We start from the raw sequence: 27935 nt of genomic DNA on the forward strand, positions 1-27935 counted from the left end.
GAAGTGACGGATTGTGACCCCATTCAAAGCCCCAAGAGCGGCATTAGGAATTCCACCTTCCTGTGCCAGATTCTCCTGGGTTTGTGCACAGGTGTACTGTGTAGTCTAAGAGTCTGGCATAGAAAGTGTTTATGTGGCTACAGCACTGCGCACACTGCAATCTAATGGAACACGTGACCCAATCTAGAATCTTCTACTGGACAAAGACGTGAGTAGAGGCAAGCATGGAGACAACGCCAAGCTCAGACCCAAAACTGTATATACGTACAGAATTAATAGTACTTAATAAATCGTTACTTTCGAATCATACAAGACTCAAATTTTCTTCCTGATACCTACTGAACTACATATAACATCTTACAACATATTGATCCCATGATATTAAAGCGTTTATATGAAAATAGTGCTGCACATGAATGTAGAGGAATGCACTAGACCTCCCTCTACTGACACACATGGGGCGCGATTCTCCACTCCCACGCCGGTTGGGAGAATCGCCTGGGCCGCCAAAATTTCCGGGGACGCCGGTCCGACATCCTCCCGTGATTCTCCCAAGTGGCAGGGAACGGCCCGGTCGAGTTTCGCGGGCCGCAGGCCGGAGAATCGCCGGAGACACCCAAAATGGCGATTCTCCAGTACCCCCGCTATTCTGAGGCCCGGATGGGCCGAGCGGCCAGGCCAAAACTGCGGGTTCCCCCCGGCGCCGTCCACACCTGGTCGCTGCAGTCGTGGGCGGTGCGTGAACGCTGGGGGGGCGGCCTGTGGCGGGGCGAGGGGGGGATCCTGCACCGGGCTTCACCTGGAATGTGGGGTGGCCCGCGATCGGTGCCCACCGATCGTCGGGCCGTCCTCTCTGAAGGAGGATCTCCTTCCTTCCGCGGCCCCGCAAGATCCGTCCCCCGTCTTCTTGCGGGGCGGATTTAGACAGGACGACAACCACGCATGCGCGGATGACTGCCGTTATGCGGCGCCGGCCACGTCATCTTTGCGGCGCCGCTTTTACGCGGGCGACAAGGCCTGGCGCATTTAGATGACGCGGCCCCGATCCTGGCCCATTGTCAGGGCCTGAATCGGTCGGGACCGGGGCCGTTCCGCGCCGTTGTGATCCTCAACGGCGTTCACGACGGCGCGGCCACTAAGGCGTGGGAGTGGAGAATCCCGCCCATGGTGTACAATTGAACTGAATGTGTAGCGCTCTCTTCACTGACCCATCCAATTGTCTGATAGTGGCTGTGGTCAGGTGATACAGTACCCCTGTGAGCAAGCCCAGGGAAGAATTGTACCACACAACTCTTATACTGAAGAACCTTTAGAGGGGGCAGGCTATCCAACTTCGATGCATCTGTATCCCAGACCACGTTGTAACTGCTGTGGTGGGTTTACCGCCAAAACCATGATGGGAACCCACAGGAATGACTATGGATCGGTGGGCTATGATGCACATTGATTACGAACAAATGCAAGTTTAAATGACACGTGACCCAGTAACTGGGGGGCGATAACCAGCTTCCCAGCTTGTTTTATAATGAAACCGAAACTCGGTTGGCAGTAACTAGGAAGAGAATTGGCGAGGAATTATAATGCTGAAAGGAACGATACCAAAAATGTATCGGTCTAACTTCCGCCTCGCACTGTTTTTCTAATTGTGTGAGAGAAAAGTAAATTGGTCAGAATGCATGTTCTTAAATAATCTGAACACGTCGACAGAAAGTGAAGCTGCTGCAAGATCGACACAGAATTGTATTATTCCTCAGGACATATCCCGCTGCCGGAGATCCAACAATGGCAAAATAGTATGAGGTAAAATTATGTCTAACACACAATTAATTTGGAGCTGTCTTTTTCAGTAAAGCGTTCTGAATGAGTGATTTTTCTGTGGATAGATTTATTCAATGGCCCATTGAGTTCGGTGTCTGTGGAAAGTGCTTGAAAGTGGCGCTGTTGGGAGATTCTTTGAAACCATTCGGGCATTTCTTGTAAACGGGTCTGCGGGATTTCCTTCACCTTGCTCAATGCCGCCTTTTCCCTCTTTCACTTCAGATCCTGGTCCGTGGAGGCATCGCTTGCATACTTCTCAATGAAAGGGAACCTTCACCAGACCTCAGGTACAAAAAGAGCAGCAAGTCTGTGTTGTTGGTAGCCTGTGTGTTGTGTCGTCTGCGTGTTGCATTCTGCAGTCTGTTGTGTGTATGTTCCTTCACTGAGAGTTTTTACCAGCGTCTTTCATGTATACCAACCTGACAAAAGTCTCGCATTGTTTCTAATCTTTTGCTGACAAAAATTCTTGAGCTCTATTGACAGATCACAGAGCTGGATTTCTCCACAGATGCTGTCAGAGCGAACCAGTTTTTTTCCAGAATTTCCTGATTTTCTATATTTTGCTTGTTTAGAGACAAGTGTAGAATTCGCTGATATTTGGAATAGCTTTTCTGTTTTGGACGGAGTTGGGAAACAAGAGCATCAGGAGCCTATTGTACACTCTGCCTGGTTTCCATTCCCATTTTGGATAGGGGCGTAATTGGGGTTGACAGAGCACCCACCACCCTCCCTCTCTCACAGCCATCCCATCTCTCCAATCGAACCCAGGTCCAAATGAGAAAGAGTGAAGAAACTTCTGGAAAATTTGACTCTTATCGCACCCTATCCGATGAGCAGAACCAGTCTGGAAATCATATGGGGCTGGATTCACCGTTTTTGAGATGAAGTGCGGAGGAACTGTGGCATTTCACGTCAAAAGAATCGGCGCCGACCCCTCACTGATCCTGTGACTCGTGAGGGGCTAGCAGCTGCACCGAGTAAAACCCCGGCTCCCACAATATAAACGGCCTGAGAATGGCCGGGTCCATGGCCGTGCATGCGCACAGCGACAGCCTGCAGCAGTTGCACTGTAAAACATGGTGCCGGCCGTGCACAGACCTGACCTGCCACATAGTGCCCCCCTGGCCAGCCCCCACCAGTTCCCCCAGCTCTCGCGGAAGCCCCCCTGGCCAACAGCATGGCTCACGCCCGATTGTGGCGGCACAGGCCACAGACACCAGGCCGGGTTCCCGACCGCTGAGACCGCACTTCAACAGCGTGGTCGGGAACTCGGCCCATCGGGGACGGAGCACCAGGGGAGGGCCTTCAGCTGATGCGCTGTCACGGTCCCAATGGCGTGCTAGACATTTCGGAGGGGGGGCGGGGCGGAGGATACAAAACCTGCGTCAAACAGGTGCCGCCCCTGATTCCGAAGTAAGAAGGAATTCTTCGCCCGATCGGCGATTATGGCAAATCCCGCCCATGATCTCCCATTTCTCCTCATCATCCTGGACTATTGGTGATTGTCTGTTCTCCAGCCATACCAAACCTGGCCCATTCTAGGTGTCGGCAAGTGACCAGATAACCATGTCTTGAGCCCAGGCAAGCACAGTACACTAAGACTAAAGGGTTGGAGGACTATCAGGGCCAATAGTTGGTTAAAACTAATTTGATGGAAAGCGGTTCAATCATGTTTTCTTTAACTGTTGCAGTCCTTTAGAACATTGGAATACAAGTAAGATGATTTGGCTTCTGAAGCCTGTTCTCCCATTTAATTAAATCAGGACTGACCCATGTCTTAATTTACCCTGTTATAATTTACCAGGGTACCTTCCTGATAATGTGCATTGTGTCAATTAACCCACTGTTGGAAACATGAATTGAAATTTTAAAATCTGACTTTGTAGACACAAGGACTAAAAATGACTTGCGCTTACAGCTAAAGATGGCTCCCCCAATTTACATCACGGTACACTCGAAGTGCAAAATATTGGGATCTATACAGTAGGTCTGCCAAGATCCATTCAAAATAATGACTTGGGTAATATGAGAAAAGCAAGTATCTTGTCCCCATTACTGAGCATCAAGAAAATCACCTGGAATATTCGACTAGTGGAGACAAGCCATTAAGCCTAATTGTTTGGATAATGGAATCCAACCGAGAGGGAGATCCCCATTCAAGAACACATCAAGTTATAATTCGAATACCTTAAACTCAATTTCTTTTGCTCGTATTGTAAATAGTTCTCACAAACTTGTACATAGCCCAGTGTAGGGCTAAAGCTGTATTAACACAGTCCAAAATTTGTTCCAGGGCCAGCCTTGTAAACCCTTACCACAATGCGAACCACCACCCCGCCGGGTTCCTTTTTAAACAAGGGGTGAATGTGGTGGTATGTATTAGGGGTAATGTGGTACCTGTGAAGCCGAGAGCTATTGGCTGACAGGTCCCGGGTTCTGGTTGGATCTGCCAACTTCTGGCTCCGCCCTGAAGGCGGAGTATAAGAGCTCGAGCTTCTCCCCGCAGCCTCATTCTGTTGCTGAGCTGCTGGGGACAAGTCTCGCTTAATAAAGCCTAGATCGACTTCATCGCTTCTCGTCTCGCGTAAGTCATTGTGCGCTACACTGTTTAAAAGAATTCAACCCAGCACAATCATATCCAGGAAAATCAGCCGCCTGCATCTTTAAATTGGAAGCATTGGGGCCACCAAAATAAAGTCGGAAGGCTGCCACTTTCAGCCTTAAGCCAGCCAAATCACCAAACTACAGACTCTATATTCCTTTTATTTTTATGGACTCCAATTTGACCAACCTATCCTTCCCCACTTGTGCGATATTGGTGTGCATGTGTTACCTTCTTGTGTGTCTGTGTGAAAGTTGAAACATCTGTGAGTTATTTTGCTTAGTTTTGGGAAAATAAAGATAACCTCTGTCTTTGTTAAAAATATGAATGCTGTCCGATTGTATATTTTATAATCACAGCATGTAAGTTGGTACTCACTAAACAGCAAGGATATTCTTTTCAAGACAAAAAAAAGTATTTTTTGATCAATTGAGGAAATGGGAAAAAGGGGAGCTATTCGATCTCACCTCACCTGATCATAACAGTTCGATAACCCTTAATATAATTGACTGACAAAAATCTACCAATCTCAATTCTAAAATTTTGAATCTGACCGTAGAGTGAGTGCAATTGTAGAATGAGTGATAAAGTTTGGAACTATCTTCTGCAAATGGTCATTGATGTTAGATTAATTGTACCCTTTAAATTGAGATTGATAGATTCTGATGATCCAAAGTGATGAGGGATGTGGGGCAATCTCACAAAGTTCCTCCCTTTGATTTATCTTTAGTTTTTCTCCTACAACTAAGACTTTATCTTCTTCCTCTCATGTGGAGATCAGTACAAAGGAAATAGTTAAAAACTCTGCCATTTCCTGATTTTTGTTTACAATAATATCTACACCTCTCTTTAAGGGGCCCAAATTACTCGTAGCCCTCCACGCTCCCTGAACATGCTTGGAAAAAAACTCTTCTTTCTATTGAAAAATATTTAAAAATGTGAGGTTCCAATAAATAAGTAGATTTCCAATATCTGTTCTCAGTGCAAAAGTGCAAGTTACCACTATAAATGTGTTGGTAAGTGCTACCAGCTGAAATTAAATGTTTATGATTTAGAAATATCACGGTGGGGTACAGACTGTAAACGCTGATTGCATTTCCTGAACTTCCTCCCCCGATATTCTAACAGTAATATTAATGTAACTAGTTTAAACAATTGAAATGAGATCAAAAAACAATTATCTATTTGCATATAGTATTCCATTGTGCAATTTGAAGCTCTATTAGCATTATTTTAAATGTGTAACACAGTCTCCCCATGTTTGCGTGGGCTTCACCCCAACAACTCAAAGATGTGCAGGTTAGGTGGATTGGCCATGCTAAATTGCTCCTTAATTGGGGGAAAAAAATAATTGCATACTCTAAAAAAAATTTTTAAAACAATGTGTAAGCAACAGTTGTACGCAAGAAACTATATAATAAAATACGTGGTGGCACATTGGTTAGCACTGCTGCCTCACAGGCGCCAAGCACCCAGGTTCAATTCAAGCATCGGATGACTGCGTGGAGTTTGCACTTTCTCCCCGTGTCTCCGTGGGTTTCCTCCGGGTGCTCCAGTTTCCTCCCATCGTCCAAAGATGTGCAGGTTATTTATTTATTTATTTAAATTTAGAGTACCCAATTAATTTTTTCCAATTAAGGGGCAATTTAGCGTGTTCAATCCACCTACCCTGCACATCTTTGGGTTGTGGGGCGAAACCCACGCAGACACGGGGAGAACGTGCAAACTCCACACGGACAGTGACCCAGAGCCGGGATCGAACCTGGGACCTCGGCGCTGTGAGACTGCAGTGCGACCACTGCGCCACCGTGCTGCCCTAGATGTGCAGATTAGGTGGAATGGCCATGCTAAATTGTCCCTTAGTGTCAAAAAAAAAAGGTTAGGTGTGGTTATGGGGATAGGACTGGGGCATGGTCCAGGGAGGGGGCAGGAATGCTCCTTTGGAGGCTTGATGGGCCAAATGGCCTCCTTCTGCACTGTAGAGATTTATGTTGCTGTGAATAGTCTCTTTTAACACTGATAATTTGTGATTTATGTTGCGAACCCCCTCCACCCCCGCCATCCCAGAATGAAGTGCGTGCATTGCTGTTGCAGATGTTAGTATCAGATATAGGCTGACAATTTGATGCATTGCTAGTTTGGCTCCCAGGTGGGTAGTTAAGACAAGGTCATGTTTACCAGATTAGTGGTACAGAAAGGATCCTGTGTTATCTGGAATCTGTGGCATGTGTTTTATGCCAATGTGTAATCTGTTCAGATTGCAACATAGGCATAGGTGGAGACGACAGTGTAACCATGTAGGCATATTCGGAAAACTATGTAAGTGCCTAATTTATTTTTGAGCAGAATACTCAGGAGCGATAGTACCCAGTCATTTGCGGCAAAGAGTTCCACAGATTCACCATCCTCTGGCTGAAGAAATTCCTACTCATCTCTGTTTTAAAGGATCATCCCTTCAGTCTGAGGTCTGGTTCTAGTTTTTCCTACAGGTGGAAACATCCTCTCCACATCCACTCTATCCAGACCTTGCAGTATCCTTTAAGTTTCAATAAGATCCCCACTCATCCTTCTAAACTCCAACGAGTACAGACGCAGAGTCCTCAACCGCTCCTCCTATGACAAGCTCTTCATTCCAGTGATCACAGAGATGAAGAGGAATTTCTTCAGCCAGAGGATGGTGAATCTGTGGAATCCTTTGCCGCAGAAGGCTGTGGAGACCAAATCACTGAGTGTCTTTAAGTCAGAGATAGATAGGTTCTTGATTAATAAGAGGATCAGGGGTTATGGGGAGAAGGCAGGAGAATGGTGATGAGAAAAATATCAGCCATGATTGAATGGCGGAGCAGACTCAATGGCCTGAGTGGCCTAATTCTGCTCCTATGTCTTACGGTTTTCTTGCCTCGATCCTCAGCACTAATCTTCTCTTCGAAAACTTGCTTGCGTTGAAGGGATAGAGTCTTGGTTGCAGAGACTGCATACGTGGCAACATTAAACAGGCTACGGGAACAGGGATTCAGCAGTCTTCAACTTTGTACAGACCACTACTCAAGAAAAAGCCAAACCACAGTAAAGCATAAAGGAAATAAATCTCAGCTACTGTGTGGATAAGGGGACCATATGTGCCAGATATTCAAAAGAATTAGAAGGGAGAAAGTGGCTGAAATATTGACCCGAAGAGTCAGGATCCAAAATGGCAGGAATAATGAGCACCATTGGTGCATTTGATAAAGATTGTCAGATTTGGAACTCCTATGAGGAAATTTTCCAATTATATTTTATAGCGAATCAGATACCAGAGGACCGAAAGGTCGCAATCTTCTTCAGTTCGATAGGACATAAAACTTGTATGCTGCTGCAAAATTTAGTTCATCCAACAAAACTGGGAGATAAGGCCTATTTTGCAATCATGAAAATTTTAGAAGGGAATGTCTCATCTAGACTGTTATTGATTGCAGTAAGGTTTCATTTTCACCACCATAGTCAGGAAGAATGTGAAAGCATCTTACAATTCACAGCGACTTTACAAGGTTAGGAAAATACTGTGAATTTAGTGCAGCGCATGATGATATGCTTCATGATAGGCTGGTTTGTGGACTCACAGTGAAGATATTCAGGGGGAGCCACTGACTGTTAGTGATTTAGCTCTCAAAGCATCGAGGGAGGTTGCCACATATATGGAGCGAGCAATGAAAGAAGCTTCACAGATATGACCTGGAGTGAATATCCACAAAATGGATACCACAAGAAACAAGGCTGAAAGGGGACAAAATGGTTGGACACTCAGCGGGGGAATGCTAGAGTAGAGAAAATAAGTACAAGAATTGTGGCAAAAAGGGCCAGATTATCAGTGCATGTTGGGCTCAGAAACTTTCATTTACACCAAGAATATGCAAGAAAGTTCATCATTAGTATAGTGGTTAGTATCCCTGCCTGTCACACGGGAGACCGGGGTTCAATTCCCCGACGGGAGGTGCTGAATTTTAGGGCAGCGCGGTGGCACAGTGGTTAGCATTGCTGCCTATGGCGCTGAGGACCCGGGTTCGAATCCCGGCCCTGGATCACTGTCCGTGTGGAGTTTGCGCATTTTCCCCGTGTCTGCATGGGTTTCACCCCCACAACGCAAAGATGTGCAAGTTAGGTGGATTGGCCACGCTAAATTGCCCCTTAATTGGGAAAAATAATTGGGTACTCTAAATTTATTTAAAAAAAGAAAGGATATGCAAGAAAGAAAACACATCTAAACAGACTGGTCTTGCCTATAAATGAGTAGATCAAGTCCAAGACCATGCAGAAGATGATATACCCAAGCAACTGCAGGAGCTGAAACTAGGTGCCGAGTCGGTGTTGACATATCCAAAACTTAATGGTCATCAAATTAAGATGGAAAAGGACTCAGTTGTTTCGTTAATACCTGAGAGAATTTGGTTTACAAATAAATTTAGAGTACCCACTTCATTTTTTCCAATTAAGGGGCAATTTAGCATGGCCAATCCACCTACCCTGCACATCTTTGGGTTGTGGGGGCGAAACCCATGTAAACACGGGGAGAATGTGCAAGCTCCACACGGACAGTGACCCAGAGCCGGGATTGATCTTGGGTCCTCGGTGCCGTGAGGCAGAAGTGCTAACCACTGTGCCGCCGTGCTGCCCTCCCTGACAGAATCTTTAATCAAAATTGAAGTATTTGACTTTAAACCATCAAATGTGATCTTAAGTATGTACACTGAAGATATCATATCTTAAAAGGATGCATTATGGTGAAAATAGATGTCTATAGACGTAGTGGAGTTGTCTCTTCACAGTAGCCATGGAAATGTTCCTGCTTTATTTTGTAGAACATGGTTTATAAAGCATAAATTCAACTGGGAATCAGTAAATCAACTAGTGGAGTTCAAGAACAACATACAACTCCTGGAGAAGTATTAGAAGGTGTTCGAAGATTCACTCGGCTCCATGGCAGGAGCTAAGTGCATTTAAAGATCAAGCCAAACAGTACACTAAAATATCTCAAAGCTAGAGCTGCACCATACACTATTAGGCCAAAAGTCAAAGAAGAACCAAGCAGAGAAGCAAAGAATCAAACAGGAGTAATCGAACCAGTTTCTGCAAGTGAATGGGCAATACCAATAGTTCCTGTATTGAAATGTGATGGCTCAGTGAGAATATCTGGATATTATAAAACAACAATTTGCCTGGTATTGTGTGCAGATCACTATCCACTGCCGCTGATTGAAAATTTGTTTGCTGGACTATCTGGAGGATAGAAATTCAGTAAAATTGGTTTATCAAAGGCGTATTTACAAATGAATGTGGCAGCCGCTCCTCACTAGCATGGCGCACAAAGGTCTGTTTCGTTGCAGAAGACGGCCCTTTGGAATAATATCTGCTCCTGCTCTTTTTCAGAGGTCAATGGGTCAAATTCTAAGTGGGCAAAATGTTATTTAGATGACATTCTCATCACCCGTTCGAGTGAACAGGAACACTTGAAAAATTTGAAAGGTACTCTGAAATGTCTGCAAAACCATAATCTTTGAGTAAAAAAGAAAAAGTGCAACTTTTTCACAACATCAATAAATTATCTTGGCCACATCATCGAGAATGATGGCTTACACAAGGAGCCAAAGAAAATTAAAGCAATCTCAGAAGTGCCGTGTCTTTAATACGTGACACAACTTAAGTCGCTTTTAGGATTAATCAATTATTATGGTAAAGTCTTGCCAAAATTAACAACACGATTGCAGCCTTTACACACTTGGCTATGTGCCAAATAGGTATGGCACTGAAGAATGTGAAAATGCATACAATGAGGTAAAAGATGCCTTTGAGGAGTCAGATCTGTTGATTCACTACTATCCCAAGCTGCAGTTACAACTTGTTTGCGATGCGTCATGCTATGGGGTTGGTGCAGTTGTCTCATACATAATGTTTTAAGTAGAGGAACGACTGACAGTGTTTGCTTTTCGCAAACTCTTACTGAGGCAGAAATGAATTACACTCAGCTAGAAAGAGAGGTTTTGAGCATAACGTTTGGGCTAAGATGGTTCCGTCATTCCCTTTATAGATGTCACTTTACTCTTTTGATGGATCATCGACCCTTGACAATAATCTTTGAGCCGGATAAAGTTATTCCTTCTTTAGCAGCTATAAAGTTACGGAGATAAGTCTTTAATATTGTGGGCACACACATACGATATCCAATATTGCAATTCAGAGCAACATGCAAATGCTGATGCTTTGTCCAGATTGCCATTTCAAGTCAAGCATGACTCAGAAGAACATTTCACCAACGTCCTGTATTTCATACTCGTGGATAATGTATATGTGACTTCATCTCAAGTACAGAGGTATACAAGAACTGATCCAGTGATTGGGAAGGTGATGGATGTGGTCCAAAAAATAAAGCTCTCAGACATTCGATGGAAAAATCCAGACCTCATGCCACACATGACACAAAGACTTGAATTGACAGTTCAGAATGGAGTTTTATTGTGGGGAATCGGAGTTATTATTCCTCCGTACTTGTGTAGTAAAGTCCTTGATCAACTTTGTGAGGCAAAGTACTGTATGCACCCCTGTCTGCATCAACGGGGCTGAGGTGGAGATGGTTGACAGCTTCAAATTCCTAGGTGTGCACATCACCAAAAATCTGTCCTGGTCCACCCACGCCGACGCGATGACCAAGAAAGCACAACAACGCCTTTACGTCCTCAGGAAACTAAGGAAATTCAGCATGTCCACACTGACTCTTACCAACTTTTACAGATGCACCATAGAAAGCATCATATGTGGCTGCATCACAGCCTGGTATGGCAACTGCTCAGCCCAAGACCGCAAGAAACTTCAGAGAGTCATGAACACAGCCCAGTCCATCCCACAAACCCGCTTCCCATCCATTGACTCTATCTACACCTCCCGCTGCCTTGGGAAAGCGAGCAGCATAATCAAAGACCCCTCCCACCCAGCTTACTCACTCTTCCAACTTCTTCTATCGGGCAGGAGATACAAAAGTCTGAGAACATGCACAAGCAGATTCAAAAACAGCTTCTTCCCCGCTGTTACCAGACTCACTTATGGACTGATCTGATCAATACTACACTCCTGTATGCTTCACCCGATGTCGGTGTCTAGGTACTTACATTGTGTACCTTGTGTTGCCCTGTTTTGTATTTTCTTTTCTTTTCATGTACTAAATGATCTGTTTGAGCCACATGCAGTAAAATACTTTTCACTGTACGTCAGTACGCGTGAGAATAAACAAATCGAATAAACACGAGGGACAACCTGAAGTGGTGAGACTGAAGAGACTGGCATGCAGTTATTTTGGGTGGCCAGGGTTAGATTCTCAAATTGATGAGAAAGTGGGGCAATGTCAATCCTGTGCAAAACTAAGAAACATTCCACCGCTGCATCTATTATTTTTGTGGGAATGGCCGACACAGCCATGGTAGAGAATTCACATCTATGCAGACCAATGATGGGTCACATGTCCTTAGTGATTGTGGATGCACACTCTAAGTAGCCAGACATCGTTATCTTGAAATCTACGATGAAACAACAAACCATTGAGAAGCTAGGCCAAATATTCACAAGATTTGGAACACCGGATAGGTCGTGAGTAACAATGGTACTCAGTTCACTTCAAAGAAGTTTGAAGACTAGCTGAAGGAAAACAGTATACAGCACATCAGGTCAGCTCCATACCATCCTGCACCAAATGGATTGGCCTAACATTTTGGTCAATCATTGAAACATTCCATCAAGGCTTCAAAGGACCAAGGCACATTGGCAAGAAGAGTAAACAAACTCCCAATGTCTTGCCAGAACACCGTACACACAACAACACAGAGTTCACCAGCAATGCTGTGGTTCAGGAGAAAACAGCGTACACAATTTGTTGATATTACCTGATACTTCTGATTTTGTCAAACGCCAACAACAAGCACAAATTGCTAGGAGAGAACCAAACTCTAAAAAGCGAGTATTCAGTCAAGAAGAGTGAGTGGTAGCCAGAAGCTACATTACCAGCACGAGTTCTCCAGCTTAGATTGTATGAGCAACTCCTCTTAATAAAGCTTCTCATCGTGTTTATAAGAAATCAGAGTTTGGGCACCTCCATTTCTTTTCTTTTTGTGGCAAACTCAAAGATATATCAGAGTATTAAAAACAATTATCTCCAAAACTGATTATTCACTTGTAATAACATGTGTATTATTCCAATATTTTAAACAGGTTCCTAAAAGCCCTGAAAAAAGGATGGCTACTTATCATTTTCCAAACATTATTTGTTTTATTGTGATTTTCTTCTCCCTGGCCATTGAAGCCAATAGTAAGTATTACTGGTATATCATTTCTGCTATATTCTGTATTTCTATGTGTAAATGCTAAAAGGGCATCACATTTTTTTCAGAACAATTTACAACAATGCGGTGTGAGAGTTCAGTCACAGGAATATATAATCACCGCACTGTTTTGGTTTGTAAGTACGAATCACAACCAGGGCAAACATGTCAGAGTAACTGGTCCTATTCTCACCAAACGGAAAACCTATGTACAGAGGAAAAAGCTAATGCTCAGAAACAAGGACGATGTTCTACAGATTCAAACACTACCTCATTGTTAATTGAGGAAACAGAAATTTCGGACGAAGGGAAATATCATATTTTGCTAGACTGTGGAGCAGGTGGCTATAGCAAAGCAGAAATAAACCTTTTGGTTAAAGGTAGGTGAAGAAAATCTCTTCTTTGTCAACAGAACAGTATAAGAGATTACAATGTTTCAGATTGACATTGAAGATGAAAACTAATATAATTACACCAGTAAAGAAGCTATTTATAACATTGGTCTTTTCTTTGTAAGTACACTCTCACAATCCTAAGGCAGGTCAAATCCTTGTGATTATTTATCATTGCTAATCATGCACTTCCAGAGGTGGATCTATATTATCAGCCAGAGTTCCTGTTCCTAAATTCTGTCAAATGGTCCCTTCATGGAATCATATAATTTACAGTGCAGAAGGAGGCATTTGGCCCATCAGGTCTGCATCAGCCCTTGGAAAGAGCACCCTACTTAAGCTTACACCTCCACCCTATCCCCGTAACCCGGTAACCCCACCTAACCTTTTGGACAATAAGGGCAATTTAGCATGGCCAATCCATCCAACCTCCACTACTTTGGATAGTGAGAGGAAACCGGAGCATCCGGAGGAAACCCATGCAGACACGGGGTGAAAGTGCAAACTCCACACAAACAGTAACCCAAGGCCAGAATTGAACCTGGGACCTTGGTGCTATGAGGCGTCAGTGCTAACCACTGTGCCACCATGCCGCCCTTCTGGAAGTATGCATGAGTAGACATTAGGTGTGCTTGTGATCAACTTGGTTTTAAGGTCCCAGTTATTGAAGATCATATCATCACTTCTTTTCATGATTCATGAATAAAAACGTTACCTTAGCTTAGGTACTCGAGACGTGTTGTCACACATATCATCATACCTCAACAGTAGTCACTGCTTTTATTAGGGAAGGGAAATTGACATTGGAAGTTAGTCATCTAAAATCAACATTTTACTCTGCCCCCTTCTGTTTATTTGGGCAAATAATGAGGCTTCTGACGTGAATAATGCAGTGAGTACAGGCCGATGAGGTCTGTATTGAAATATTGGGAAATGAGTGTTTATGATGCTACTGGAAAGATTGGTGTTGATCTTATTTAATCCAGCTATACATCACTGAGTTGCAACATTAAACTTGTAAAACATGCTTTTCAGCTCCATATACTGTGCCGCAAGTGACCAAAAGTGACCGAGGTGGTGAAAAAGGACTTTCTTGTACTACACTTGGATATCCCTTGGCAAAACTTCAGTGGCAGACTGAAAATGGAATCAATTTGACTGCTAATTACAGCAGTTTACAAAGAGAAGATAAGTTGTACAACCTCACCATTCACCTTTCAGTCGTTGGCGAATTGTGTTCCATAAACCATAGTTGCTCTGTATGCATTGAAAATGCATGCAAATCTGCAAGTGAGTTTTGATATATTTACTTCAGTTTGAAATGTAAGGTTTCTTTTCCCCGTGCTTTTCGTTGTGCAGTACAGATGCAGGAAGAAACATCTGGAGGGAAATATCTCTGCAAGTGACGCTGACCCAAGAGCTCACATACAATAAAATCATTAGTGAGATGTGGTTGAGTTGACCATGGAAAAGTAATGTGTTTATGGGTATAGTGCAAAACGTATTTATCCAAACGGGTTAATGTGATAGGCTGATAATCTGAATGAAGCCTGAAGGGAAAAGTTAAAGTGAGTTTTTGATCTCTGATCCTGAAAAGTAACAGTGATTCCCCCCGTGAATTTCTCAGCCGTGCCAGATGGCTGCGTTCTAGAAGGACAAAAGCATTATTCCATTTAACACATGAAGTGGAGCTTTCTTTAACATTACTTTTCCCTTCGAGGCAGACAGCTACATCTTGAGGAAATTTCATGGCTAATCTAAATTTTAAAAATCCTAAAGTTAAGTTAAATTAAAGTTATTCATTATGCTGTTGATTGGAAGCAGGTCAGAAATGTCACAATATATGCTTATCTCTTTAAATTAGTGTTTGCTGTATTTTTTAAGTGAGATGTAAGATTAGCTGCAACTGGGAAAATGGAAACTAGCCAGTACTGTAAGGAATGAATGAACTGAGTTTTAAGTTAAGGCATTTATTTGAGATAGAACTGAAAGCATATTGTTTGGAACAAAACTCTTTGGTATTTAACCTTGGACTTCCCACTTTGATACTGTCTGGAGAAAGTATTCCCAAACCCCAGCAACTTTCACCATGAGCAATACAAAATTCAAACGACACTCTCCCTAAATAACTCGAAAATCCCCTCAGAGGAGATTCTGTGAATAAAGCCAAATGCAATCCCAGAATTTAGTTCTTTGCCATGCACCCAAATTAAATTTCCATTGGCTCCACAAAACTCAAACTGACTTACATTTCCTTGCAGTTGGGCCCAATATTGCTTCAAACGTTAATAATGCCATAAAAAGGAACACCATTTTATTATTAATAATATAGATATTTTAGTGAAAATGCTCATCCTAAAATTCTACTGTCATCTGTAAGGCTAAGGAAAGGTGTAGTTTTGTTTTGATGATAGCAACCCTCAGAGGTATTTCTTGGTAGTACTGAAGCTGTTGCAAGGGCAGATGTATCAAGGTCACCGTCATGAATTTCTCAGCCATTCCAGGTGGCAAGCTATCTCGCTGGATGCCGGAGAATGTGAAGTCCAGCACTGAGCCTAAGAAAGATGAGAAACTCCGCAGTAATGCCAGGAAAATGGCAGGCCCGATGCCTCTTCTGGACAAGCAAGGCTACTCTGAATGGAGGTTAATGGCTGGAGGGTAAATCCCTAGGAACATACTTGTACCCAATATGCATTTTTGTTTCCATTTTGTATTAAGATATGGGCAGTATTGAATGTTTTAGATTGCAAGCACTTTTTAAAATCTGCAATCTTATTTAAATTGTTACATCATTTCTGCTCCTCATTGTACTCCAGCCTGCAAGCCCTCGACTCCACTTGGCATGTCCTGCTGCAAACCAGTTATATTGTTGAAATCCATTCTGCAGTTGACACATTGTCAAATTTTTCCTGTTTCCCGAATCCTAAATGAATGTTGTACCCTCAATAACAACGCTAGAGAGTAAAACGGTAAAGAAGGCTTTAATAAGCTATGAAACTAGCCTGGTGCCGAGACAGGTGCTTACTGGGTGCCACCTGCAAGGCGGCCACTTATATACGACTCCCAGGTGGGCGGAGCCGGAGGCAGAGTCCCCCAGGGTTCCAAGCCCGGTCTTAAAGGGGACATCACCTGACATGATGATAAGGGTACAGTAATACAAAAACCGTTCATCACATTCACCCCCTGTTTAAAAAAAACGAAGTCCGGCGGGGGTGAAGTGGAATCACAAGTCTATTGGTTTCAGCGGCCTGATCGTCCTCATTAACCTCCTCGGGCGGTGGTGCGGCGGACACGGACATCTTAGTTGAGGGTACGTCCGGGAGCACGGTGCTCGGTGCCTTGGTCCGGGTCGGGGTAGGGGATCGGGGCGCAGGGGAAATAGCTGGTGATTTGTTATGTTGTAGGTGTAACATAAGCGGCTTCCTTGTGGTGCACTTGACAAAGGAAGGTTCAGACGTGGAGATAACTTCAACACGTTTATTAAACTATTTACACTTCTATTACTTGGGTTCGACACTACTACTAATCCTACTATAGCTACCCAGACTGACTAACCAGTTGCTGCAATCCACGTGGTGGGTGTAATATTGAATCAACCCTGTGTCTGTACTCACTGACTGTCTCCACTAGAAAGAGGCAGATCATGTGTGTGGTGTCCTTTATATATGGGTTGGTGTAATGCCCCCCTGTGGTCGTGTCACCTCCGTGTGTATCGTGAATGTCCATTGGTCGTCTCCTATCTAAATGATCTATTGGCTGAGTGTGTGTGTGTGATGTTTCTGGTGCTCCCTCTAGTGTCTAGTTAGCCTACATGCATTTACATTGATGCACATCACCACAGCTGGGGCTGGAGGTAGCGGTGCCGGCGCCGGCGGGGGGTGTAGGGATGGTGTAGGGGGGGGCGCGCGCGGTCGGTGTCCACCGACGGGGAGTGGGACCGGGGGTTGGGGGGGGAGAAGTGGGTGCCGGATCCCACAGGGGAGCCGTGAGGGAGGGGGCATCTGTAGTGGGGGAACCAGCGGTTGCCAGATCCCGGGGGGAAACCGTATCTTGACTGCCGTCGGGGTACTCGACATAGGCATATCGGGGATTTGCATGTAATAATCGGACCCTCCCGACCAGGGGGTCCATTTTATGGCTCCTCGCATGCCTCTGGAGAAGAACAGGTCCCGGAGCCGTCAGCCAAGGTGGAAGCGAGACTCCGGAGGTGGACTTCCTGGGGAAGACAAACAATCGGTTGTGAGGGGTCTCATTCGTGGCCGTGCAGAGGAGCGACCTAATGGAGTGTAGGGCATCGGGTAGGACCTCCTGCCAGCGGGTGGTTGGGGGACTTCTCGACCGTAGGGCCAGAAGGACAGCCTTCCAAACTGTTGCGTTCTCCCTCTCTACCTGCCCATTTCCCCGCGGGTTATAACTGGTCATTCTGCTCAAGGCGATGCCTTTGCTGAGCAGATACTGACGTAGTTCATCGCTCATGAACGATGTACTCCGGTCGCTGTGGATATAAGCGGGGAAACCAAACAGGGTGAAGATGCTGTGCAGTGCCTTTATCATGGTGGCTGAGGTCATGTCGGGACAGGGGACGGCAAATCGGAAGGGGGAGAACTCATCGATGACGGTGAGGATGTATGCATTGCGGTTGGTGGACGGGAGGGGGCCCTTAAAGTCCACACTTAGTCGCACAAAAGGCCCCGAGGCCTTCACGAGACGAGCCTTGTCTGGCCGGTAGAAGTGCGGTAGAAGGCAAGCCCTGGTCATAGCCTTGACCTCCTCGGTTGAGTAAGGTAGGTTGCGGGACTTGATAAAGTGGACGAGCCGGGTAACCCCCGGGTGACAGAGGTAATTGTGGATGGCTTGCAGGCGGTCCTCCTGCGCGTTGGCGCACGTGCCACGGGACAGGGCATCTGGGGGCTCGTTGAGCTCCCCTGGACGATACTTGATATCGTAAGTGGAGAGTTCGATCCTCCACCTCAAAATTTTATCGTTTTTTATTTTGCCCCGTTGTGTGTTATCAAACATGAAGGCTACCGACCGTTGGTCAGTGACGAGGGTGAACCTCCTACCGGCTAGGTAGTGCCTCCAGTGTTGGACATCCTGCACAATGGCCTGTGCCTCCTTCTCGACTGCAGAGTGCCGAATCTCGGAGGCGGTGAGGGTCCGGGAGAGGAACGCTACTGGTCTGCCTGCCTGGTTGAGGGTAGCAGCCAAGGCGATGTCTGACACATCGCTCTCTACCTGGAAAGGGATAGTTTCTTCCACCGCGTGCAAAGCGCCTTGATGATGTCAGCCTTGATGCAGCTGAAGGCCGATCGGGCGTCAGCCGACAGGGGAAATATCGTGGTCTTTATGAGTGGGCGGGCTTTGTCCACATATTTGGGGACCCACTGGGCGTAATAGGATAAAAGCCCCAAGCACCATTTGAGGGCCTTGAGGCTGCGGGAGAGGGGAAGTTCCTTAAGGGGGCGCATGGGGTCGGGACCGAGGACACCGTTTTCCACAACCCCGTTTTCCACGACATAGCCGAGGATGGCTAGCCAGGTTGTGTGGAAAACGCATTTTTCCTTGTTATTGGTCAGGTTGAGGGCTCGGGCGGTCTGGAGGAACTTTTCGAGGTTCGCGTCAGGGTCCTGCGGATCATGGGCGCAGATGGTGACTTTGTCCAAGTACGGGTATGTAGCCCGCAAGCCGTACTGGTCCACCATTTGGTCCATCGCCCTCTGGAAGACGGAGACCCCATTTGTGACGCCGAAGGGGACCCTGAGGAAGTGGAAGAGCCGGCCGGCTGCTTCGAAAGCAGTGTAGAGGCGGTCTTTCGGTCGGATAGGGAGCTGGTGGTAGGCGGATTTGAGATCGACTGTGGAAAATACCCGGTATTGGACGATCCGATTTACCATTTCTGCTATGCAAGGAAGGGGGTACGCATCGAGCTGCGTGAAGCGGTTTATGGTCTGGCTATAATCCACGACCATCCGTTTCTTTTCCCCGGACCGGACTACCACCACTTGTGCTCTCCAGGGGCTGTTGCTAGCCTCGATGACCCCCTCTCCCAGTAAACACTGGACCTCTGACTTGATAAAAGTCATGTCTAGGGCACTATACCGCCAGCTCCTGGTGGCGACGGGCTTACAGTTGTGAGTGAGGTTCGCGAATAGAGAGGGGGGTGCGACTTTCAGTGTCGCAAGGCTGCATACCGTGAGGGGGGGCAAAGGTCCGCCGAATTTCAGTGTCAGGCTTCGGTGGCTTGCACCGGAAATCCAGTCCGAGCAGCAGGGGGGCACAGAGGTGAGTGAGGATATACAGTTTGAAACGGGTGTATTCGGCGCCCTGGATCGAGAGATCCGCAATATAATACCCCTTGATTTGGACCGAGTGGGACCCGGATGCGAGGGCTATGGTTTGGGACATGGGATGGGTGCGCAAGGAGCAGCGCCTTTCCGTTTCTGGATGAATAAAACTCTCCGTGCTCCCGGAGTCTTAAAGGCATGGAGTGTCGCGCCCCTTGACCTGGACCTGCATCATAGAGTTCTGCAGGTGTTTTGGCCGCGTTTGGTCGAGGGTGATCGCTCCCAGTTGTGGGTAGTCCGAGTCCTCAGCCGAGTCGGATTTGTAAAATGGCCACCGCCGTCGGGTCGAGAAGATGGCCGCCACCAAGATGGCCGCCCCCATGATTCGAACGAGGCAGATGACGTGTCAGAAGGGGGCGTGTCGGGTCAATGCGCAGCCGCGTTGCGAGGCCTGCGGGCCTGTGAGCCTGATTTTCAGGCCTGCTGTTCTTTGTGTTTCTGGCCCTTGGGCCAGGCCAGGCAGACCCTCACAAAATGCCCATTCTTCCCGCAGTCGCTGCAGACGGCGGAGCGGGCTGGGCAGCGTGGGCGTGGGTGCTGGCCCCGCCCACAGAAATTGCACGATGTGACCCCGTTCTGGGCGGGTCGCCACGCGGCGCAGGCCCGTAACGTGGCCGAGTCTGGGGAAGTCCGAGGGGGGCTCGCAGGGTCTAAATTATGTCGGGCCACTTCCAGCAAGGTGGCGAGCGTTAGCGTGTCCTGGAGGTCGTTTGCCCCGTTTTCAAGTAGTCGCTGCCGGATGTTGGTCGAGCGGATGCCGGACACGAAAGCGTCTCTGATGTGCAGTTTCATATGGATTTCCCCCGTCACATCCTGATGATTACAGTTCCTGGCGAGCGCGGTGAGTTTTTCTACGAATTCGTCTAGCCTTTCCCCCGAGCGCTGCCGGCAGATGGCGGGCATGTACCTCATTGATGGGTTTGACAAACCGCTTGCGTAGTATCTCAACCGCCTCATCGTAGGTATTCGCCTTTTCGAGCGTGGTGGAGATTCTGTGACTCACCCGGGCGTGGAGTAGGCTCAGCTTGCATGGCCCCAGGATGGGAGTCTCTGAGGACTCCTGGTAGGCCTCGAAGCATTGGAGCCAGTATTGAAAAATTTCCTTTGCCTCCGGTGTCCGTGCTTCGAGATTGAGCTTCTCAGGTTTTAGGCCTGTGTCCATCGTGATGTAGTTTAGCTTATTAAATTGTTGTACCCTCAATAGCGACGCTAAAGAGTAAAACAGTAAAGAAGGCTTTAATAAGCTAAGAACTAGCCTGGTGCCGAGATGGGTGCTTACTGGGTGCGGCCCCTTATATACGACTCCCAGGTAGGCGGAGCCGGAGGCGGAGTCCCCCAGGGTTCCAAGCCCGGTCTTAAAGGGGACATCACCTTACATGATGATAAGGGTACAGTATTACAATAACCGTTCAACACAATGAATCTGAATAAGTCATATTCATTGAGTGCCACTTAATTCTGATAATGTGGCCAAGAGCAAGGTCTAATCATCCAGAGGAAGTTCTTGTGCAGAAGTAGCTGTCACTACTACCCGAGTCACTTCACCCATGACAATGGGATCTCATGAATTAATATAATCTGCTCCATTCAGTTTTCCACAAAAGATGTTTAAATTAAAGCTTGAGGAGTACATGATATAAACTGTAATTAAACATGCCAATTATGTCTTTGTCATTTCAGAATTGGACTGTTCTAAAACTGAAAAGAATATTCAGTCAACAAAACAAAAAGTAACAACTCTTGGTGTTTATTTATCGCTGGGCTTCATCATGATCATTTTTACTCTTCTGACAATTATGTTGCTCTTTGACTGGAGACATCAAATCCCTCGAGGTACAATACTAGTTCTGCTAAAGGCAAAGGCAACGACAAGGAAAATTAGGAGAAAGGTTAAGAGGAAATATAACTTAGGAGAGGTTACTGATCGAGGTGTTAAGATTCAGAACAGAGGTAAAAAAAGCCAACATAAGTGTACTTTACCTGAATGCTCGTAGTATTCGGAATAAGGTAAATGAGTTGATGGCGTAAATCATCGTGAATAACTATGATTTAGTGGCCATTACTGAAACATGGTTAAAGGATGGTCACGACTGGGAGTTAAATATCCGAGGGTATCAAACTATTCGGAAGGACAAAGTGGATGGTAAGGGAGGTGGTGTAACTCTGTTATTTAAGGATGATATCCGGGCAATAGTAAGGGATGACATAGGTGCTATGAAGAAGGTTGAATCCATTTAGGTGGAAATCAGGAATAGTAAGGCGAAAAAGTCACTGATAGGAGTAGTCTATAGGCCACCAAATAGTAACATTATGGTGGGACAGGCAATAAACAAAGAAATAACTGATGCATGTAGAAATGGTACAGCAGATATCATGGGGGATTTTAATCTACATGTCGATTGGTTTAACCAGGTCGGTCAAGGCAGCCTTGAGGAGGAGTTTATAGAATGTATCCGCGATAGTTTCCTAGAACAGTATGTAATGGAACCTACGAGGGAACAAGCGGTCCTAGATCTGGTCCTGCGTAATGAGACAGGATTGATTCAGGATCACATAGTTAGGGATCCTCTCAGAAGGAGCAATCACAAGATGGTGGAATTTAAAATACAGATGGAGGGTGAGAAGGTAAAATCAAGCACTAGTGTTTTGTGCTTAAACTAAGGAGATTACAATGGGATGAGAGAAGAACTAGCTAAGGTAGACTGGGAGCAAAGACTTTATGGTGAAACAGTTGAGGAACAGTGGAGAACCTTCCAAGTGATTTTTCACAGTGCTCAGCAAAGGTTTATACCAACAAAAAGGAAGGACTGTAGAGAGAGGGAAAATCGACCGTGGATATCTCAGGAAATGAGGGAGAGTATCAAATTGAAGGAAAAAGCATACAAAGTAGCAAAGATTAGTGGGAGACTAGAGGACTGGGAAATATTTAGGGGGCAACAGAAAGCTACTAAAAAAGATATAAAGAGTAAGATAGATTATGAGAGTAAACTTGCTCACAATATAAAAACAGATAGTAAATGTTTCTACAAATATATAAAACAAAAAAGAGTGGCTAAGGTAAATATTGATCCTTTAGAGGATGAGAAGGGAGATTTAATAATGGGAGATGAGGAAATGGCTGAGGAACTGAACAGGTTTTTTGGGTTGGTCTTCACAGTGGATGACACGAATAACATGCCAGTGACTGATGGAAATGAGGCTATGACAGGTGAGGACCTTGAGAGGATTGTTATCACTAAGGAGGTAGTGATGGGCAAGCTAATGGGGCTAAAGGTAGACAAGTCTCCTGGCCCTGATGGCATGCATCCCAGAGTGCTAAAAGAGATGGCTAGGGAAATTGCAAATGCACTAGTGATAATTTACCAAAATTCACTAGATTCTGGGGTGGTCCCGGCGGATTGTAAATTAGCAAACGTGACACCACTGTTTAAAAAAGGAGGTAGGCAGAAAGCGGGTAATTATAGGCCAGTGAGCTTAACTTCGGTAGTAGGGAAGATGCTGGAATCTATCATCAAGGAAGAAATAGCGAGGCATCTGGATGGAAATTGTCCCATTGGGCAGACGCAGCATGGGTTCATAAAGGGCAGGTTGTGCCTAACTAATTTAGTGGAATTTTTTGAGGACATTACCAGTGCGGTAGATCACGGGGAGCCAATGGATGTGGTATATCTGGATTTCCAGAAAGCCTTTGACAAGGTGCGACACAAAAGGTTGCTGCATAAGATAAAGATGCATGGCATTAAGGGGAAAGTAGTAGCATGGATAGAGGATTGGTTAATTAATACAAAGCAAAGAGTGGGAATTAATGGGTGTTTCTCTGGTTGGCAATCAGTAGCTAGTGGTTCCCTCAGGGATCAGTGTTGGGCCCACAATTGTTCACAATTTATATTGATGATTTGGAGTTGGGGACCAAGGGCAATGTGTCCAAGTTTGCAGACAACACTAAGATGAGTGGTAAAGCAAAAAGTGCAGATTTGGATAGGCTAGGTGAATGGGCTAGGGTCTGGCAGATGGAATACAATGTTGACAAATGTGAGGTTATCCATTTCGGTAGGAATAACAGCAAAAGGGATTATTATTTAAATGATAAAATATTAAAACATGCTGCTGTGCAGAGAGACCTGGGTGTGCTAGTGCATGAGTCGCAAAAAGTTGGTTTACAGGTGCAACAGGTGATTAAGAAGGCAAATGGAATTTTGTCCTTCATTGCTAGAGGGATGGAGTTTAAGACTAGGGAGGTTATGCTGAAATTGTATAAGGTGTTAGTGAGACCACATCGTGAGTATTGTGTTCAGTTTTGGTCTCCATACTTGAGAAAGGATGTACTGGCACTGGAGGGTGTGCAGAGGAGATTCACTAGGTTAATCCCAGAGCTGAAGTGGTTGGATTACGAGGAGAGGTTGAGTAGACTGGGACTACACTCATTGGAATTTAGAAGGCTGAGGGGGGATCTTATAGAAACATATAAAATTATGAAGGGAATAGATAGGATAGATGCGAGCAGGTTGTTTCCACTGGCGGGTGAAAGCAGAACTAGGGGGCATAGCCTCAAAATAAGGGGAAGTAGATTTAGGACTGAGTTTAGGAGGAACTTCTTCCCCCAAAGGGTTGTGAATCTATGGAATTCCTTGCCCAGTGAAGCAGTAGAGGCTCCTTCATTAAATGTTTTTAAGATAAAGTTAGATCGTTTTTTGAAGAATAAAGGGATTAAGGGTCATGGCGTTCGGGCCGGAAAGTGGAGCTGAGTCCACAAAAGATCAGCCATGATCTCATTGAATGGTGGAGCAGGCTCAAGGGGCCAGATGGCCTACTCCTGCTCCTAGTTCTTATGTTCTTATGTTTTTGCTGAAGTTCTTTCCAAGATTTTGTTTTCCTTCCCCAACGCTGCATTAAGTCCCCCTCCCCCACCACCCCCTCCCAACACTCTTCCTTCCTCTGACTCACGGGGGAGAATCTAACTGCCCTCTGACGGTAGGTTTGAAGGTGGGGTGGCCTGCTACATTACCCGGTTGGCCTCTCCGATCCACGTTTAACAGTGGGCACTCTCCCACCCAAGGTCTACCTTCTCTCTCCTCCCCCCCTCCCCCTTTCCTCACCCACAAATCCTCCCAATCCTCCAGAGACCACCCTTTCTGTTCTGGCCCAATAACCCCAATACTTACCTGCATCCTGGCTTCAGGGCTTAGCTTAAGGGACTGCCTACGGCGTCACCTGCAATTAGATTGGCCAACAGCTCTCTGACCCAAGACTTCCACCTGAGAGTCGGGTGGTACCACACCTCAAGCCAATTATCACTAGGTAAAAGACTGAGGGGCAGCTGGCATCAGTAATGATGCATTCCCTACCAACTCTTCAGGTGGGGGACAGCAAGCCCCACCACCTGCTAAAATCTTCTTCTTGTATAAAATTGCGCCACGCTCGATACCTGTCAACGTGATCACTCTTCACCCATACGCCTGAACATTATGGTCAGCCCATATGAAAATAGGATGGTCATAGCTGAGTTTAGTCCAGTTTTCTCCCCATGAGAAAGCACTATTACTTTTCCTCAGCACCAAAAACAACTTGCATTGTCCCCTCAGCAGAGTCAAACATCCCAAAACACTTCAGGGGGGCATGAAAATTGAAGTTATTCTGGAGGGGGGGAGAGAGGTGGATAATATGTTGTACGAAAGGAAAGAGGTGGATAAAGAGGTAGGCTTTAGGAGATCATTCCTGAGCTTGGGCGAAGGCAGACAAAAGCCTAGTCGCCAATGGTGGAGAGGCACAAGAGTTCATAACCCTTGGAATGCAAAGTTCTCATAGGACCTTATGAATGGAAGAGGTTACACAGATAGATAGAGCTGAGAATAGGAAAGGAATTAAATACCTTTGAGAGCTGGGAGCTGATATCAGTCAGCGAGCAAGGGGGTAGGGGTGGGGTGGGCGATGAGTGAACAAGATTTGATGCTAGTCGGATTATAGGCACCAGAATTTTGGATCAATTCACGTTTATAGAGGGTGAAAGATGTGAGCCCAGCCAGGAGAGGATTGGTATATTTGAGATTGGAATGAACAAAGGAATAAATGAGAGTTTGAGCAGTAGATGGGCTGAAACAATGACACAGGTAGGTTGAAATAGTCAATCTTGATGATGGAAAGGTTATTCCAACCAAAGTCATTGAATATCAATCAGGAAATAAAATTTTGATTGATGTAGTCAAGCTTAGATGAAAGGTACTAAGTGTAATTTATCATCCCCAGTAACTGCTCTGGCTGAGATCAGCTGAACGAATTTAAACCACCTCATGAGATCATCTGATCTTTATTCATTGATACTCAATGCCGAATCGGATCATCGAGTGTTCCGACTTTCTGAGCTCATGGGGCTACAGGGAAGTGATTCATTAAATTGAACATATTTTGATTTCCCAAATGATTGTCAGGTCATTCAATATCTTGAAAGCCACATATGTGGGGTTCTAACTTTGTAGATTGTTCCACTACTAACTAACAGATCATGGCCACGATTCTTCGGTAGTTGCGATTCAATTTTCCCACCGGCAGCGTATCTCCGCCAGTGGGTTTCGCAGCGGCGTGGGGTGGCTTCAATAGGAAATCCCATTGATAATTGGTGGGAAGATAGAATCCTGCCGCTAGCGAACGGCGTGCGGCCGAGAAACACGCGTCTGGCGGGCCAGGTAATCCTGCCCCATGTCTTGTCCATGCTTTAATGTAATGACCAGAAAGAAGGTTTGCAGGAAAGCTATTCAATATATGATGTTATGTATGAATGTAAACTCCTGCTAATATAAAAGTTGCTTGAAAACTAATATTTTCATTTTTGCTAGCACGAGCCCGATCCAAATCAACAACAACTAACCTAATTGGTATGCAACTCTTTCAGAATACATTTTATAATTTGAAATAAGTAGAATTACTTTATATTTCATCATTGAACTTTATTTCCAACAGAGAATACCAAGTGAAGAAGACCTGGACGATACTCATCTTCGAATTGATTTTTCTTTTATGCCTAATCACAATAAAATATTTTATCAACATATGCCAAAGTCCTTAATAGAAATTCACTTGTTTTCAAAATATATATAAACATGTTGCAATTACATTAATTACAAATATTTTGTCAATTACATTGCTAAAGTTGATTACTGTCATGTTGATTACAAAACTGGTGATGGGTTGTAATTGTTTTTGAACACATATACTTAAGGGATGGCTGGGATATTGGGGATGAGAGAGCTGCGAGACAAAATCATAGATCCTAAAATCCCTACAGTGCAGAAGGAGGCCATTCAGCCCATCAAGTCCACACCGACCCTTGGAAAGAGCACCTTCCGTGGGTCAGGCCTCCACCCTATCCCAGTAACCCCACCTAACCTCTTGGACACTCAGGGACAATTGATCATGGCCAATCCACCTAACCGGCCCATCTTTGGATTGTGGGAGGAAACCGGAGCACCCAGGTGAAACCCACGCAGACACGGGGAGAAAGTGCAAACGCCACACAGACAGTGACCCAAGGCCAGAATTGAACCCAGGTCCCTGGCACTGTGAGGCACAATACTAACCACTGTGCCACCATGCCACCCAGTAGAACCGTTTTTTTCCAAAAATGATTTCTAGGGTCTCTTTACTCATCTGCGCATAATTGCTTTAGACTTTATTCAAGATCCTCAATGTGAAGACAATCAACTTCTCTTCATCTCTGGATTATGTGGGAAACCGCTGCCTCAATCCCACAATGAGATGCATCACATGCCAGCTGCAGGGGTAAATTTGGATCAAAATGTGTCAGGACTTCAGACTTGAACAGCCCCTCTTTGTATAGGTAAATAAACTCTCAATAAAGAAAAGCATCTTGGTTCCAGCTTCCCCAACTGACTTGGATCCTACTAATACGTGTGAACACTGAGAAAGTAATAAGTCTGCTGACCAGATGTGGGATATATCTACAGCTGAAATTGATAAAAACTGCAGTCCTTGTTGTTTGCAGACTAACATTTCTTGGAATCGAAGTAGAGCTCCGACCTCATAAGTGTGATGATTCATGAAATGGTTGCAAAATACCACGCCAATTTAAGCCTGACTTTCTTGTAAATTCAGATTTTATACTCAGCATATTCGGGTGGAAGCAGTTTCTGTCAATTAACCAGACTTTCCTCATAGAAATTACACTCTCAATATACTCAGGGGAAGTTAGAATGGGAAAGTCACGTATTGCTGTAGCATTAGCAGAGACTGATGGAAATCAGGATTATTTGAGCATGAACATGGCTGCAATTACTGTAACTAGCGTGAGAATGCATGCTTTTTTATATATGGGGGAACAATATATTTTGCTGTAATAAAACCTATATATCTCTGCGTCTTATCAATAAATCATATACTTTTAATTTTTAAAATCCTAAAAGTGTTATTGGATTTCTTGCTGCTGAAG

The 27935-nt window shown here is 45.2% G+C and overlaps 1 protein-coding gene across 3 annotated transcripts; it reads left to right on the forward strand.

Annotated features, from left to right (window-relative positions):
- The first annotated feature begins 1411 nt into the window (after positions 1-1411).
- LOC140395486 (uncharacterized) lies at positions 1412-27908 on the forward strand. Of its 3 annotated transcripts, XM_072483281.1 has the most exons (8): positions 1448-1800; positions 2041-2105; positions 12650-12746; positions 12828-13139; positions 14187-14441; positions 21176-21328; positions 26326-26364; positions 26450-27908. In XM_072483281.1, exons 3-8 carry the CDS (start codon positions 12674-12676, stop codon positions 26461-26463), a joined length of 846 nt encoding a protein of 281 aa, XP_072339382.1. In that variant the 5' UTR covers positions 1448-1800; positions 2041-2105; positions 12650-12673; the 3' UTR covers positions 26464-27908. The 3 variants fall into 3 exon arrangements, with proteins under 3 accessions (XP_072339384.1, XP_072339385.1, XP_072339382.1); XM_072483283.1 differs by lacking the exons at positions 26326-26364; positions 26450-27908 and adding an exon at positions 15647-15809 and having other exon boundaries at positions 1412-1800; positions 21176-21302; XM_072483284.1 differs by lacking the exon at positions 26326-26364 and having other exon boundaries at positions 1439-1800.
- The last annotated feature ends 27 nt before the right edge of the window (positions 27909-27935 follow it).

Source organism: Scyliorhinus torazame, chromosome 18, assembly GCF_047496885.1.
Source record: "Scyliorhinus torazame isolate Kashiwa2021f chromosome 18, sScyTor2.1, whole genome shotgun sequence".
Classification (NCBI taxonomy): domain Eukaryota; kingdom Metazoa; phylum Chordata; class Chondrichthyes; order Carcharhiniformes; family Scyliorhinidae; genus Scyliorhinus; species Scyliorhinus torazame.